Below are 16,692 nucleotides of genomic sequence, written 5' to 3'. Positions count from 1 at the left end.
TTGGAAGAACGCTAACATAACCCTAATCCATAAGAAAGGGGACGCCAAAGACTTGAAAAATTATAGACCGATCAGCTTACTCTCCGTTGCCTACAAAGCATTTACTAAGGTAATCGCAAATAGAATCAGGAACACCTTAGACTTCTGTCAACCAAAGGAACAGGCAGGATTCCGTAAAGACTACTGAAACAATACACCATATTCACACTATCAATCAGGTGATAGAGAAATGTGCGGAATATAACGAACCCTTATATATAGCTTTTATTGGTTACGAGAAAGCGTTTGATTCAGTCGAAACCTCAGCAGTCATGGAGGCATTATGGAATCAGGGTGTAGACGAGCCGTATGCAAAAATACTGAAAGATATCTATAGCAGCTCCACAGCCAGCGTAGTCCTCCATAAGGAAAGCAACAAAATCCGAATAAAGAAATGCGTCAGGCAGGGGTGACGATCTCTTTAATGCTACTCGCAGCGTGTTTACAGGAGGTATTCAGAGACCTGGATTGGGAAGAATTGGGGATAAGAGTTAATGGAGAATACCTTAGTAACTTGCGATTCGCTGATGATATTGCCTTGCTTAGTAACTCATGGGACCAATTTCAATGCATGCTCACTGACCTGGAGAGGCAAAGCAGAAGGGTGGGTCTATAAATTAATCTGCAGAAAACTAAAGTAATGTTTAACAGTCTCGGAAGAGAACAGCAGTTTACGATAGGTAGCGAGGTACTGTAACTGGTAAGGGAATACATCTACTTAGGACAGGTAGTGACCGCGGATCCGGATCATGAGACTGAAATAATCAGAAGAATAAGAATGGGCTGGGGTGCGTTTGGCAGGCATTCTCAGATCATGAACAGCAGGTTGCCATTATCCCTCAAGTGAAAAGTGTATAACAGCTGTGTCTTACCAGTACTCACATACAGGGCAGAAAGCTGGAGGCTTACGAAAAGGGTTCTACTTAAATTGAGGACTACGCAACGAGCTATGGAAAGAATGATAGGTGTAACGTTAAGGGATAAGAAAAGAGCAGATTGGGTGAGGGTACAAACAAGAGTTAATGACATCTTAGTTGAAATCAAGAAAAAGAAATGGGCATGGGCAGGACATGCAATGAGGAGGGAAGGTAACCGATGGTCATTAAGGGTTACGGACTGGATTCCAAGGGAAGGGAAGCGTAGCAGGGGGCGGCAGAAAGTTACGTGGGCGGATGAGATTAAGAAGTTTGCAGAGACAACATGGCCACAATTAGTACATGACCGTGGTAGTTGGAGAAGTATGGGAGGGGCCTTTGCCCTGCATAGGACGTAACCAGGCTGATGATGATGAATTACCCAGAACGGTGGGTGCTTATATTACCGCAAAGGACGCATGCTGGGCGGTGACTAATCATTTGCTCGCTAAATCACACATCTACACTAAAATTAAACTGGTTCCAAATATTCCCGCTTATATTCTCTCGACCCTTAAATACGACTTCGTCTGCCACCAGGACTCTTTGTTTTCTCTTTTTGTACCTCACTCCTTTCCCAATGTACGGAGACCTGCTTCCACCGACGTTCGGTTCTCCTTTTTTTTTTTTTTTAATTCATTCGCTCATTCATTTAATCCTAAATTGCTGCAGAAGATAGCGTTTCTTCATCTCCATAATCATCCTCTCTCTCACCTGGAATGTGCCATCGAAAAACAGTGCTGCTGTGTTGCATATGGCTGGGCGTCGCATATACAGTTTTCTAGGAATGTCCAGCAACACGCATGCAATTTTCGGTGGGTGACGAGACAGCATAGATCACCTTCTCTGCCACTTCCACGCTCAGCGTTCTGCTCCGTGAGCAACTATTACCCGGTTCGAAGGCAGAACACTATCGGAGAAAGATATCTTGCGAACTTGGTCGAAGCATTATTCGATTCACAACGCCACAAAAGACCAACTGTGCTTCTTGAAAGTGTCTGCACTGTGTGTACTGCAGAGTTCACTCTCGCTACCTATTCATTCTATTCCCTTATATTTCTGTTTATATTTTAATACGTAGCATTAGGATTGTTACAGTGAAAAAAGTGTAAGCGTGTGAAGTTCGGCAAGCTGGTCACGTCGGAGAGGTAGAGAGGCGATTTGACCGCTTAGAAAAGTATATAATGCATAGTGGTATGCTCCAGACCACGTCGTCGGTTACACTTCGCTCCTAGAAGAGACAGGACGTGGTGTCGAGTGAGGTACTGAACAACAGTGCGATTCAGTAAACTTGGCATAAATCATGGAACCGGGACCTCACAGAGGTGCGACGTAATGCTTACCTCATTTCTCTCGCATTTACCGCTAAATTACCATTAAATTATTTCCCTCTCCATGTATACGGTAGCCAATCGGGCACGTCCATTGTTAAACTCCTTGCCTTTCACATTATCTGCCCTTTTCCTTAGTATGTTGCACTTTTTTTTTTTTGTCGGCGACCTGCCTCATCTCTTACAGGACGAAGTGCAAAATGAAAGAAACCTAGCTGCACTAGTCGAGGGTAGCTTTTTTCGGATTCCTGATGCGTCGATTTAAAAGCTACATTTCCTTTCCAAGCCTAAATGACAGCGATACAGGCGAGGCGAGTTAGGGTAGCTCGTGGGTTTGGACTAACGACGCTACTCACGCAGAACTTTGCGTGGTTGTGAACCGGAGTGAAAGCCAGGAAGGTAACACGCTTCCCAAAATGAAAAATTAGAAATGACCCATTGTTAGAAGTTAGGACGTACGTCAAGGACCCACAATACGAAACACCTTCAAGTGTGCATCAGCTTACAAAGGGGGAACTCAGCGGAAACGTTTCCAAGTGGATAGGCTTTTAATTATCATAAGAATATTTTTATTAAGCTTTCCTGCCTTGCCATCAGGCGAAAGCAGACTAATAAGCATTTAAATTTTCTTTATTCTTGAGACCTTCTGTGAGTGTCCAGGTTGCTGTCATTTACAATTTCCTAGATTAAAAAGTCAGTTCTGAATAATAAATTATTTGTATAAATGAGTAAACGCATACGCAACAAAAATCCTAGTCTATTTCTCAGTATTCACTCAATGAAGATGTAGCACGTTTACACTGTGAAGTCGTAGTGATGCGAAGAACAAGGCTGTTGGGAAAGAGTGGGTCACGAATATGACTTGCGCTGGAAAAGAAAGTAACAATCAAAGCACAACGATGGCGCGCAAAATAGTGCTTCCTCTGAATATCATCTACGAATCAAGGCATCGGTTCATTAGATTGGAATGGTCGTACATTGCAGCGCTATTGAGGGCGCTGAAATGTGATCGAGAATGTATACGACGCCAGTATTCGCTTCACGCGCGCAATTTGATTAGATAACTCTTTTTCGCTATTGAACCCGTGACGACATTCTCGATACTTGAAATAGATGCTGGCGCGTCTTGAGCTAAGCGATAACTTTGGAACGGTGTTGGAGACGCTAAAGGAAGCTCACCCGTAACAAAAAAAATAATAATGTACTGCTGCTTCAAATATTAACTGAAATATAATGCGCGTGGTAAAAGGGGCCCCCACGACTTCACAACGGCGCAGACATACCCAAAATTCCACAGCTAAACACTTTCAGATTACTGGTAGTTATTAAACCAGTATTTCGCGTGTCAATGAAGCTACGTAGTCCAGGGGCCAGTTCCATCACGGGCGCTGTGTCGGAGCTCATATTTCACGTTACTTTACATATGTCAGTAATAACTGTCACAAAATCAGGGCATTTACTTTTGAGGTCTTAACATTACGCAGCCAAAATATATGCCGCAAACACTCATCCTAATACATTAGTACTACGTACATGTCCGCGCTGCTCCATCTGTTGCAAAGTACTGAAGAATATATCCAATGCTTTCCGCAGGCAGCTGTTTTAAGGCGAAAACGTTAAGGGCCCCGTGTCTCAGAAGATCTCGTGTCGGCGTCGGCGGCGTTGTCAGTGAGCAAACATTTCCGTACATATCTCGGTACATATATGCCACGCCTCGCTAGATCCACAGCGCATACCTTTTATGTTAAATCTCTAAAACTGAGAAAAAGGGCTGTGTTCTCTGACTTAAAACCGGCATACATGTGCACGCAGTCAGTTATCCGACGCGGTTGTCATGAACAGCTGACATACGAAATCGTGAAACTTCACTATCACGTCCAACAAAAAGTTCACGAGGTTGTCTTTCAATTGGTACCTGGCCATTGTGTAATCAGTGGCAATGATTCCGCCGATAACGCTGCTTGCACATCACTTCAGGAAGAGCACAGCGTTCCAATTTCGCTTTCAAGGACAGACGCCGCAAGGAAGCTTCGACACCTGCCACGCAGTCTCTCACTGACCGAGTGGACTTACCCGACTGAATCGATTAAATCCCTCACTGTAACTCCGATCTATATTCGGACTTCCTCGACGTGAAACTACGCTTCTCTGTCGCCTTTGGTTAGGAGTTGCCTTCACAAAGGAATAGTCTACATTAATTGGAGTGACCGACAGTGCAGCATACGAGGTCTGCGGCACCGAATAAAATATCGACCACCTGCTTGCTGTCCTATTATCCACGATATGCCCCAGAAAGACAAGAACTTGCTAGCGCTCCCCAAAAACTGGACAATCGGCCGCTTTCCGTGCAGGTGCTGCTCGAACACCGCCCCCATCGCTCGCTCATCGGCCCACAAAGCGGGGAAGGCGCTTTTGTGCTTCTTGAGGATGACGGGCTCATGTGAACGTCTGTGACTATTAGTGCAATTACTATTAGTCCACACGCATCAGTGAACTCGCCGCTAATTTCCTTCTTTCCTTCCCTCAGCTCGCTCCCTGTTATCTTTGTTTTCCCCTTTCCGATTCCCCCGGTGTAGGGTAGCCAACCGGACATTATTCTGGTTAACCTCCCTGCACTCTGCTTCTCTTTTTCCTTCTTTCCTTCCTTCCTTTCTTCTAAAACTGAAATATTAAAAGTGCGAAACAACGTTAGAAACATGACAATTATGAAATTTTCTTGGTGCGGCTGTGCACTACCTCCGGGATGGGCCCACACAAGAGGCCGTGTTTCTACCAGAACACTCGCCTTCGTGCATAGCGTCCACCGTCAGCGTTTGCCGGTAAACATTGCAGTTGCATAAGCTGCAGTTGCTGGGAAGCGTGAGAAGCAGTCGGGGATCTTTGAATGCTATCGCGTTCCACTCTTAAAGGCAAAGCTTAAGCGTCCCCCGACTTTTTATTCTTAATGACACCTGGAAATCGAGCCTGATGCCAGCAGCGCTCAGAAGTGTAATCGGGAGCGCACACGATATTCTCGCACATCTTCTGTGATGTATCATAGCGTTGAGGGGCTTCTTGTATAATGTAGAAGAATCCATTGTAAAGGCAGAAGTGCACGGCTGGGCACGCGCGTTTAGGCTCATGAACTTGATTTGCGCCAAGAAAACCTGTCCATAAGTCTTTACAAAGTCTGTAAAGTCAACGTCAGCTTTTGTGATGTGAATAATATGGCTTCGTAACCGTGTTCCTGGTGGACAGTCGCTTTCGACCTTTATTAAGAGGAAGCTTTAGCTCGTGCCCAACTCCGACGCAGCCTATTCAAATACATGTAAAACGCAAAAAACTTTTTTCTGAGATAACCCCTGGACTGATTTTAACGAAATTTGTTGCAGTTGAGAGAGAAAGGTAAATTCTAGTCACTGTAGGAAGTGTAATTTCGATTTAGCGTCTCAATTTTGTTAAAAAGATTTTCAAAAATTCGAAAGTTTGAAAAACATAGAAGCACCAAGTTAACAAATTACTAGCTCTGAATCAAGAACAGATATCGCGATCCTGTAAATGGCATCCATTAAATCATTCAAACCGGACAAATTTGATATGTCACTTGGCATGTTACCTGAGTTTCTCACGTTGTGTACAGGGTTTCGCAAAGGCTGTATTTACATATTACTAATTTTTTTTAGATTCGTGTGTAACAAATAATTTTTGTCCCCTTTTGATGTACTATTAGATGCAGTTCACATATTTGTTGCATCATCTTTCTTTGCTGAGTTATAGCGTTGTAACCTTGATGGTTTCGTGTTTTGAAAATTTTCGATTTTTGCCAGTTTTTAATAAAAAATTTACGACCTAAATCAAAAATTCGGAACCAACAGTCCCTAGATTTCAAATCTTCCTTTTAAATGCATAGAACCTCGGCAAATTTGGTGCAGTGGTTGTCCAGAAAAACGAGTTATCCTTTTACATGTATTTAAATTAGAGCACCCGAGCTAAAAAGCTTCCTCTTAATGCTGTTTTTTTTTAATACGTCTTTTTTTCTGCGTTTAATAGGCCAAGCCTTGCGGCAGAAAAGGGGTGCTCTATGGGGGAGGGGGAGGGGGACGGTGCTCTCTTCTTCCTCGAGGTGGAGTGGTCCCGAGGTCGGCTCTGCATAGAGGCGGCCAGGCCCTTCCTTGTCCCTGAAAAGGTCCAGAAAAGCACTCCAAAGCTGGACTGAGTCCTTGAGCCCGATGTGCGATGGCGGGTCGGGCCACTCCTGCAGGGTGCCAGGTCGGTTCCCGCCCAGGGAGCGTAGTGTCCTTTCTCGGACCGTGTCGAAGGCAGAGCAGCTCCACAGAAGATGTTCGGCCGTACCTCTGGCCGGGCATGCCGGGCACTTAGGGCTCGGGTATGAGTGCGGGTTGATGAGGTGTAGCCTTGCTGGTGACAGAAGCTGGCCGGTCTGGGCTCGGCGAAGAAGAACCGCCTCTATCATGCGAAATGTGCTGGGTAGGCGGCGTTAATGATGTTTATTTCAAGGCAAGCAATTCGCATTTTTAATATCAATATACCAGCGAACGTGTGCCGCCGAAAGCTTGCTTGGTCGTAGAAGTAACGCATGATGCAATGATGGTGCAGGTTTAGCGCGTCGCGGGCTTGAAGACAGTGAGCTGCCGTCGTGGGAAGGAAGATAACGAAGTTGAACAGCTAGGTAGCGGCTCACGGAACCGTGCAGATGGTGTAGATGCCATCGTGACGAAATCGGGGGCTGCGATATGGACGGCGCAGGCGTCTTTTTTTCTTTTTTGCCTTGATTTCGCTTTCAGAAAGAGATAGTACTATAAATGCAGAGTAATTCGTTCTTTTCTCGCAGATTTAAATACGGGTTTAAATAAACTATATATCCCGTTCACCCACACCCACACCCACACCCACACCCACACACCCACCCACACCCACACACACACACACACACACACACACACACACACACACACACAGAGAGAGAGAGAGAGAGAGATGACACATTTTCGCCCGTATTTACATTTATGCGCGTCCACGCTTCACACACGCACAAAAATGTGCCTCGCAAAAACATGCGCATGAAAACAGATTGAATGACACTCGTTCTGCAATCACCGTTCATACTCCAGCTGTAAAAATTGCTTTACGGTTTAAATTTGGCGCTTCTTCAAGTCAATGTGCCCTCTGCCCTTAGGGTACAAAACCATTTGCTCCTGTGGTGTGACATAGCCGCCAATCCCCGACCGAAACACTGCCTTAACGCACCACCAATGTTCCGACTAAAATGCATATGTTGTTACAAACGACAACTTATTGGCGCAGACAGTTGAAGCTTGTTGATACTCGGCTATTATATAGAAATAAAATTGTTTAAAATTTTGCCCATTCAATTGCGCATGTGCATTGCCGTGAAGTTCCACAGGATGGTGAATGTGAAATGTCCAGAATTCCTCAGTATGTCCATACTACAAAGCACGATAGTATCTTTTTTAACGTAACACAAAGACATGCGCATGCTTGTTATTATGTTGTACAAGGAATAAAATGTCATATTAAAAGCGATGACTTTAGAAATAAGTAACCCATTAGTACGTTTTAGCAAGCAAGAATAGACAATATAATATTTGAAGAGCACGTCTGAAAAAACCAAAGCTGAAACCAAATCCTGAGTTTTGTGTTACGGCCATCTGGTGGAAGACTGTCCAACTGAGTCCTACGGACCCGCCGTGGTTGCTCAGTGGCTATGGTGTTAGGCTGCTGAGCACGAGGTCGCGGGATCGAATCCCGGCCACGGCGGCCGCATTTCGATGGGGGCGAAAGGCGAAAACACCCGCGTACTTAGATTTAGGTGCGCGTTAAAGAACCCCAGGTGGTCGAAATTTCCGGAGTCCTCCACTACGGCGTGCCTCATAATCAGAAAGTGGTTTTGGCACGTAAAACCCCATAATTTAATTTTTTTGAGTCCTACGTGGCGTTAAAAAAAAATAAAAACGTCTCACGCCATCGAACCACCGCCAGCATGACGCAGAATGATAGGTGCGAGCGATTAAACGACTCGGCCACGGCTTCCAAAGCTTCAGCTAGTGATATGCTCGGGTTTTTATGTATACCACGTGAACTTGCACGACTGCGTTTCGAAAATTGCTTTCGGGAAAAGTGTTACGCCATGTGTAGAAAGTCGAGACAGACATCAATCTGAAGCTGAGTCTCCGTACTACATACGCTGCAGTGACTTTTACGATAGACGCCGTAGTTTTATCACCGGTGTCGTATTTGTCTCGAAAATTGAGCAAAAATTTTCGTCGTTTCCATAGGCTTCCATTGCAGAACGTTTAACCGCTCTGGCAACAGAATTCTTGCTTGCCATAGCGTGGTCACCGCATCTGGCTCGTGTGGGTTGTCTTCTAGAACATTTCTTTCACCTGCCTTTTTCAATAATCGACCTGCAGCTTTTGTTATTCGCGAAAAACCCGCTCGTTCCATTGAAAACGCGCTAGCTTCGGGCCGGGGCCGCTAGTTGGTACGTGTCCAGATAAGCTGGATATGCACGATAAATTCCCATAACCATACTTTCTGAACTCTTATTGCGAACTTTGTTTTTGTAAGCCTCCGTTGTTTGTCGTTTCCCTAACACTGGTGGTAAGGCCAAGAGGGAATATAAAAATTTCGAGGACACTTGGTGGAGGCGAGCGCCATCTAGAGGTGTTGCAATGAACCGGGCGCGCCGCTCCGTGGCATCCAAGATATTCGCACGCCAGTGCGCGAAAATGACGGACGCCATGGCCTGTCTATGAATGCTAGAAACGCTGGAAAAGGGGTTTGTTTGACTTTTCGCCTAACAGAATTATGTTTTCTCGTATATTCAAATTACAATCCGACGCTATCATGTCTGTAGGTTGTGTGCAAGTCGTACGTTATAATTTTGTTACGTATCTTATCTCGATAAATTCTATTAGTGCAGTAACTCTCTTGCGCTACATGGAGGGCCTGGGTATCGGTGGTCCGAAAATCTTTTTGACGAATCGACGTCCGACTGCGGGCGCTCAACATCAACGCGGGACGCCGACGCCGGATTTTCTGCGACACAGGACCTTTAACTTTATCGCGTTAAGAAAGAAAAAAGGGAGCACTGCGCGCCCGCAGGAGGGGCTATAAACGGTTAAGCGAAATAAAAAGACAGCCCACTTGGAAAATCACCGCGTAGGCGCTGACAAAACGATCCTATCATCTTTGACATGCGTTGTCTTTGCGAGTGAGGTTTCTCAACCGCTGCAACACTGAAGTTGTGTTGGAGGGATGAGATAGTCGGAGGCTGTTATGCAGCTCAATATGTGCGTCGCGGCGAGGTAGTTCGACGTGCCACTTTGTACGCGCTTAGCGGAGGACTACAGAGCCAGCGGCTGCATTACGTAATGATATTTTTTTTTTCACGTTTTCTCATTGACTCCGACGTTGCCCGGAGGCCGCATGTCCAGTGGCTGATCTAAGCGATGAATGCGTCCGAGCTGTGTCCAAGCCAGCGAGGAAACGCCAAAGAAATGGGTCGCAAAAAAATCCTTACGTAATACAGCCCACAGAATTGAAACCATTGAAATGCTATGGGCGCAACATTAAAAATCAGATTTTTTGTGTGAAGAATAATGAATCTCAACGACTTTGTCAGAGGGAATGTCACTGGACGGCCAGTCTAGACATGGCAGTGTGGTGCTGACCCATTTTAACTGACATAAATGTGTTGGGAAGTGCGGTAAATGCGGTAAGCACATTTATTAGATGAAACCTGATTCATCGCTCATACCGCAATTACGTCTACTTTGCTCTTAAAGCGAGGAGTCTCTTACGTGAAAAAAAAAAGAAAAAAAAAACCCACATACCGCATATAACAAATTTTGAAGCACTCATATAATCAGCAGGGCCCTAAGATACATGCATAACACCGTCAATGCCATTGTTTCTGTTACTGCTAGTGATTATGAGGGCTTATATTTGTGTGGAAAATTGTAGATCCATCGCGCCAAAGGGATAAGTAAATCCAGTACTTGCAATCATAAAACCTAGCCGTATCATTTGTTATGGCATTTTATGCTTTTATGCCGCTCTCATAAACATTATGTCATACAGCGCTTTTTAAAGATTTTATTGATCGCCCAGAGCCTACTACCATCACTACCATCGATCACTACCAGAAAGAAAAGGTTTATCATGCTATATATATATATATTCAGTATTTCTTTGTTTACACCACTCAAGTCCGAAAACTCATCACGTTAAGCCGTCTGGAGCAACAAAAGTTACAATAGACTGTAAGTACATAGAACTTGCCAACTGGCACGAGCTTCACTGCATAGTAGAATGCTTTCCAAATAAATTGCATTGTTAAGTACAACAACAAAGTCGCATAGATGCGCTGGACACATTGGACACGTTCCCTATATACTTAAGCATAATGAACATGCATACTTAGAGTGAACTGTGGGACAAAACACTTATTTTCGCCTTGGATAACGTGGCTGTCAAAAAGGCATGACCAGAAAATTTTTCGGGTCATGAACACACTGCGTCGACAGCATGGATAAAAGGGTCTATACATTCCATATGGTCTACTTTTGTACAAGCGTTGCAGGTCGCATCCATCATCCATAATTAACATTTTTGTATAACCTTACCAAATATTCTGACATCAATAAGGACTAATTTTTGCTGTTATTAGCACTACTCACCAAATTTGCTGTTCAATAATACAATTTTTAACTGTATTCCATTTCTTAATGTTGCAAGGCCTTCACAGTAACGAACACACAGAGGAAGAAAACTTGGAGGCGACGTCACATGTTCTTAAATCAAATTGGAGCTCCCGTTGTTGAGACAAGAGGTGCGTCACCATGAACTCAATTTTTTCTCTGCGCGATTTTTAAAATGCGTAAGCATTTCTCTCTCGACCCAGTGAGGAAAACCATCGCTGACGCGTGTCGCTTTCACTGCATCAAAAAAATTTTGTAATAAGAATAAATCAACAAAACAGAAAGACATATCAGATGGTTGTAAACATAAATTAGCGACAATCAGTTTCAAGCGAGGAACAACAGCATGAAGATTTAACGAACGGTGATGGCGACCAAGACCTACAGCGACAACAGAAGAAGAAAGACGCCCACGGCCGTCTGACAGCGACGCCACAGGCAGCATGACGCGGTCGTGATATGCTGGTTTAATTAACATCACGGCGCTGCAACCACGTTTCTCCAACACGACTTTCACGGGGTTTCTCACCATTATACCAAACAAAGCAGCGTACGACGAAAAGAGGCCATCAGTATGAAAAGGTTACACGTTTTTGATAACTCCCAGAGGAGCTTCTGCGTGAATTTTTTTCGTTGTTGTTGTACAAATAAGGTATAATAAACGGAGTGCTGAAAACCAGCATTGAACACGGTAAGTGATGCTAGAACAGGACCATGCACAGAAGAGTTTACCAGAAGCGTGTGCGTCGGGCAAGAGTCTCTGTGTTAGTTTACTGTTCGCTCATTTCACGCTGGAGTTACATTAGGCACCGCTCATTGACTAGTCTAGAGAGCCGATAAATTTCTTCACATTTCCGGTAAATTCGAGCAAGAAAGAGCGTAACAGTAAAATAATAGCGAAACTGGGACGATGACCCAGAATGTTATAGAGCCCCATTATAGTATATTAGTGCCCCAAGACGGAAAACAAAGAGATTGTCCGTAGATTATTGAAATAACGCCTGCTTAAGAAGTCGTGTCTAAAAGTGGTACAGCCTACTTGTGCAATTTCCCTTTACATGGCGGGCCAATAACGGAAAACAAAATGAATATCGAAAAGGGAATATTCAAATTGACACTGGCAGCAGTCATGGTCACTGACACTGGCAGCAGTCAGCAGTCGGTAATGATACGAGCGACTAAAGACATCGCTATCACCAGGAAACGTATCTCAAATGCTTCGCATATCCTGGGGCTGTAGAAGAACTCATCTATAGGTGTTAAATTAAGATGTTTCTTTTCTCTTCCTCTCTCTCGTGAGCATGCAAACATCGGCAGTCACGTCAACGTTTAGCTTACGTACGTGCCTATTCTTTCAAACTAGCACGCGTCATTACCAGTCAAAGCTCATTTCATTGGACTTTGTCGAGACGGGGCGAGTGCCACAATATCGGTACAGTTGCCATAGTGCGTTATCAGCACTATAATGCAGACGTGTTAGGACCCGCGCATGCAGTCGACTGCAGTGCCTTTGTTTTTGTTCTCAGTTGCTGCATGAATAGTTGATGGAGCTGTTATTCGCTAATGACGTGAGAAGGTGGCAGTCGTGTCGAGTGTTCATCGGTGTCGTGCCACTCATCTGGACTGGTGTGCGCAGGGGTTGTCGCAGGCACGCCGAGGCAGCTTCGGTTGGGCGTGTCCTCTGTACCCGGCTGCCAAGTGGGCGTGTTCGCCGCAGACCACATTCCGAAGGACACGCAGATGGGACCGTACCCGGGCGCACCAAAGCCGGCGCTAGCCCTCTGCAGAGACCCGGCGCTCGTCTGGGAGGTAAGGCTTGCGTGCGCGCGTGCTCAGATCGCATAAATAGAGAAAATGGAAGAGCTAGAGAGATCACAAAAGAAAGAGCGCCTTATTGAAGTCTAAATGACGCGAAGCTTGTGTGAGTTAGCGAGCTAGCAGCAGCAATAGCGAATGACACGCGCACGACATCATCACCTGAAGCTTTTAGCTCTCCCTGCGGCGACGACGAAGGCGATGTGTGACGCTAGTTGTTGGAAGAATGTTGATGAGAGATGTATGCACGCAGCAGTGCGACACGCGTCTAAACATATTCAAGGCTTCTATAACCGTTGTGTCACAGCGGCACGTACCCCATCGAGGGGATTGGCCAAGAATGGGCACGTATATTGCGCGCACAACCACTGGCCCAATTTGCCGACTAATCGGCAAGACAGCGACAGCCAAGAGAAAGCACCCGCAAAGGGAGGGGAAGGAGGGCGGAAATCTCGCTTTTAGGAAGCATATTTCTGGTTTAAAAAATCCAATGAAACTATCAGATGTGGTCAAACAGTAAATGTAAGCTTCTTGTTGCTGCAGCGTCGCACCTGAACCTTGCGTTCTATGTTTGGTGTTGTGTGCCTGCGTACGACATCGTCCTGGCGCTCACCTCCCGCACATTCATAGGATCAGGGGCTCCACAGATTGACTATACTAATGCGACAATAAACATATTTAATGCGCACAAAGAGTGCCTGCTCTGACCTCCGTTTTGAGAAGCTGCATGTCTGCTGATTACACGCCTGGTAAGCAATCCTTGCTGCGAGGCGGCGCAACGTTACTAGACTAGGTTAAGTTTTCAAACTCCTGTGACTGCGTGGACCCACCACCGATCCTCGCATCTCGTGGCGCTGCTCTCGCACTTTGCTCGGTCAGCACGGCGCGAACGGGGCGGCGAAGCACTGTCCGCGGCTGTTCGCGCGTTTTGGCGATGTGTATGCATGCGTGTTTTGCTGCAGTCTCGGTGCTTTTTATGACACTCTTGTGCGTTTTCTATGTCGTGTGCATTTTGTCGAGTTTACGGTCCGTATCATCCAATTTTATTTGGTGACGCGAATGCACATTTGTCCTCCGTTCCTGCAGCGAGAAACTGCCTTGAATGCGCAAGCCTGCTCGCAAGCGAGTAAAGCTCACGTATACTACAGGTTTTTACATTGCGCTTGTGAATGTGGTCCTCTGATAAAAGAAATAGCGCTAGCTTCATTTTTTCTTTCATCCCGAAATAATGTGATGGGAGCCTGTATATACAGGGTGTCCCAGCTAACTTTAGCCAGAGTTTTAAAATGTTCGGATGCCACGTAGCTGGACAGAACCAAGGTAATGTTTGCCGTCGCTTGGAGATACTCAAATTATTTTTTTCATTTCGCCTAGTTAGGTAAATCATCATCATCATCATCATCATCAGCCTAGTTACGCCCACTGCAGGGCAAAGGCCTCTCCCATACTTCTCCAACTACCCCGGTCATGTACTAATTGTGGCCATGTTGTCCCTGCAAACGTCTTAATGTCATCCGCCCACCTAACTTTCTGCCGCCCCCTGCTACGCTTCCCTTCCCTTGGAGTCCAGTCCGTAACTCTTAGTGACCATCGGTTATCTTCCCTCCTCATTACATGTCCGGCCCATGCCCATTTCTTTTTCTTGATTTCAACTAAGATGTCGTTTACCCGCGTTTGTTGCCTCACCCAATCTGCTCTTTTCTTATCCCTTAACGTTACACCCATCATTCTTCTTTCCATAGCTCGTTGCGTCGTCCTCAATTTCAGCAGAACCCTTTTCGCAAGCCTCCAGGTTTCTGCCCCATATGTGAGTACTGGTAACACACAGCTGTTGTACACTTTCCTTTTGAGGGATAGTGGCAACCTGCTGTTCATGATTTGAGAATGCCTGCCAAACGCACCCCAACCCATTCTTATTCTTCTGGTTATTTCAGTCTCATGATCCGGATCCGTGGTCACTACCTGCCCTAAGTAGATGTATTCCCTTACCACTTCCAGTGCTTCGCTACCTATCGTAAACTGCTGTTCTCTTCCGAGACTGTTAAACAATACTTTAGTTTTCTGCAGATTAATTTTCAGACCCACCCTTCTGCTTTGCCTCTCCAGGTCAGTGAGCATGCATTGCAATTGGTCTCCTGAGTTACTAAGCAAGGCAATATCATCAGCGAATCGCAAGTTGCTAAGGTATTCTCCATCAACTTTTATCCCCAATTCTTCCCACTCCAGGCCTCTGAATACCTCCTGTAAACATGCTGTGAATAGCATTGGAGATATCGTATCTCCCTGTCTGACGCCTTTCTTTATAGGGATTTTGTTGCTTTCTTTGTGGAGGACTACGGTGGCTGTGGAGCCGCTATAGATATCTTCCAGTATTTTTACATATGGCTCATCTACACCCTGATTCCGTAATGCCTCCATGACTGCTGAGGTTTCGACTGAATCTAACGCTTTCTCGTAATCAATGAAAGCTATATATAAGGGTTGGTTATATTCTGCACATTTCTCTATCACTTGATTGATAGTGTGAATATGGTCTATTGTTGAATAGCCTTTACGGAATCCTGCCTGGTCCTTTGGTTGACGGATGTCTAAGGTGTTCCTGATTCTATTTGCGATTACCTTAGTAAATACTTTGTAGGCAACGGACAGTAAGCTGATCGGTCTATAATTTTTCAAGTCTTTGGCGTCCCCTTTCTTATGGATTAGGATTATGTTAGCGTTCTTCCAAGATTCCGGTACGCTCGAGGTTATGAGGCATTGCGTATACAGGGTGGCCAGTTTCTCTAGAACAATCTGACCACCATCCTTCAACAAATCTGCTGTTACCTGATCCTCCCCAGCTGCCTTCCCCCTTTGCATAGCTCCTATGGCTTTCTTTACTTCTTCTGGCGTTACCTGTGGGATTTCGAATTCCTCTAGGCTATTCTCTCTTCCACTATCGTCGTGGGTGCCACTGGTACTGTATAAATCTCTATAGAATTCCTCAGCCACTTGAACTATCTCATCCATATTAGTAACGATATTGCCGGCTTTGTCTCTTAACGCACACATCTGATTCTTGCCTATTCCTAGTTTCTTCTTCACTGTTTTTAGGCTTCCTCCGTTCCTGAGAGCCTGTTCAATTCTATCCATATTATAGTTCCTGATGTCCGCTGTCTTACGCTTGTTGATTAACTTAGAAAGTTCTGCCAGTTCTATTCTAGCTGTAGGATTAGAGGCTTTCATACATTGGCGTTTCTTGATCAGATCTTTCGTCTCCTGCGATAGCTTACTGGTTTCCTGTCTAACGGCGTTACCACCGACTTCTATTGCGCACTCCTTAATGATGCCCATGAGATTGTCGTTCATTGCTTCAACAGTAAGGTCCTCTTCCTGAGTTAAAGCCGAATACCTGTTCTGTAGTTTGATCCGGAATCCCTCTAGTTTCCCTCTTACCGCTGACTCATTGATTGGCTTCTTGTGCACCAGTTTCTTTCGTTCCCTCCTCAAGTCTAGGCTAATTCGAGTTCTTACCATCCTGTGGTCACTGCAGCATACCTTGCCGAGCAAGTCTACATCTTGAATGATGCCAGGGTTCCCGCAGAGTATGAAGTCGATTTCATTTCTAGTCTCACCATTCGGGCTCCTCCACGTCCACTTTCGACTAACCCGCTTGCGGAAAAAGGTATTCATTATCCGCATATTATTCTGTTCTGCAAACTCTACTAATAATTCTCCTCTGCTATTCCTAGAGCCTATGCCATATTCCCCCACTGACTTGTCTCCAGCCTGCTTCTTGCCTACCCTGGCATTGAAGTCGCCCATCAGTATAGTGTATTTTGTTTTGACTTTACCCATCGCCGATTCTACGTCTTCATAAAAGCTTTCGAC

At 45.3% G+C, this 16,692-nt stretch overlaps 1 protein-coding gene across 1 annotated transcript in view; it reads left to right on the top strand.

Annotated features, from left to right (window-relative positions):
• The window catches only part of LOC126547794 (uncharacterized), a 100,686-nt gene that overhangs the window by 58,671 nt on the left and 25,323 nt on the right, over positions 1-16,692 (top strand). The window contains exon 3 of the mRNA XM_050195786.2: positions 12,644-12,816. Within this exon, the coding sequence (XP_050051743.2) occupies positions 12,644-12,816 (173 nt within the window). The remainder of the gene's footprint in view (positions 1-12,643; positions 12,817-16,692) is intronic.

The sequence above is a fragment of the Dermacentor andersoni genome, chromosome 1 (assembly GCF_023375885.2).
Source record: "Dermacentor andersoni chromosome 1, qqDerAnde1_hic_scaffold, whole genome shotgun sequence".
Taxonomy (NCBI): domain Eukaryota; kingdom Metazoa; phylum Arthropoda; class Arachnida; order Ixodida; family Ixodidae; genus Dermacentor; species Dermacentor andersoni.
The sequence above is the reverse complement of the archived record's forward strand: the minus strand, read 5'-3'. Positions and strand labels throughout refer to the sequence as shown.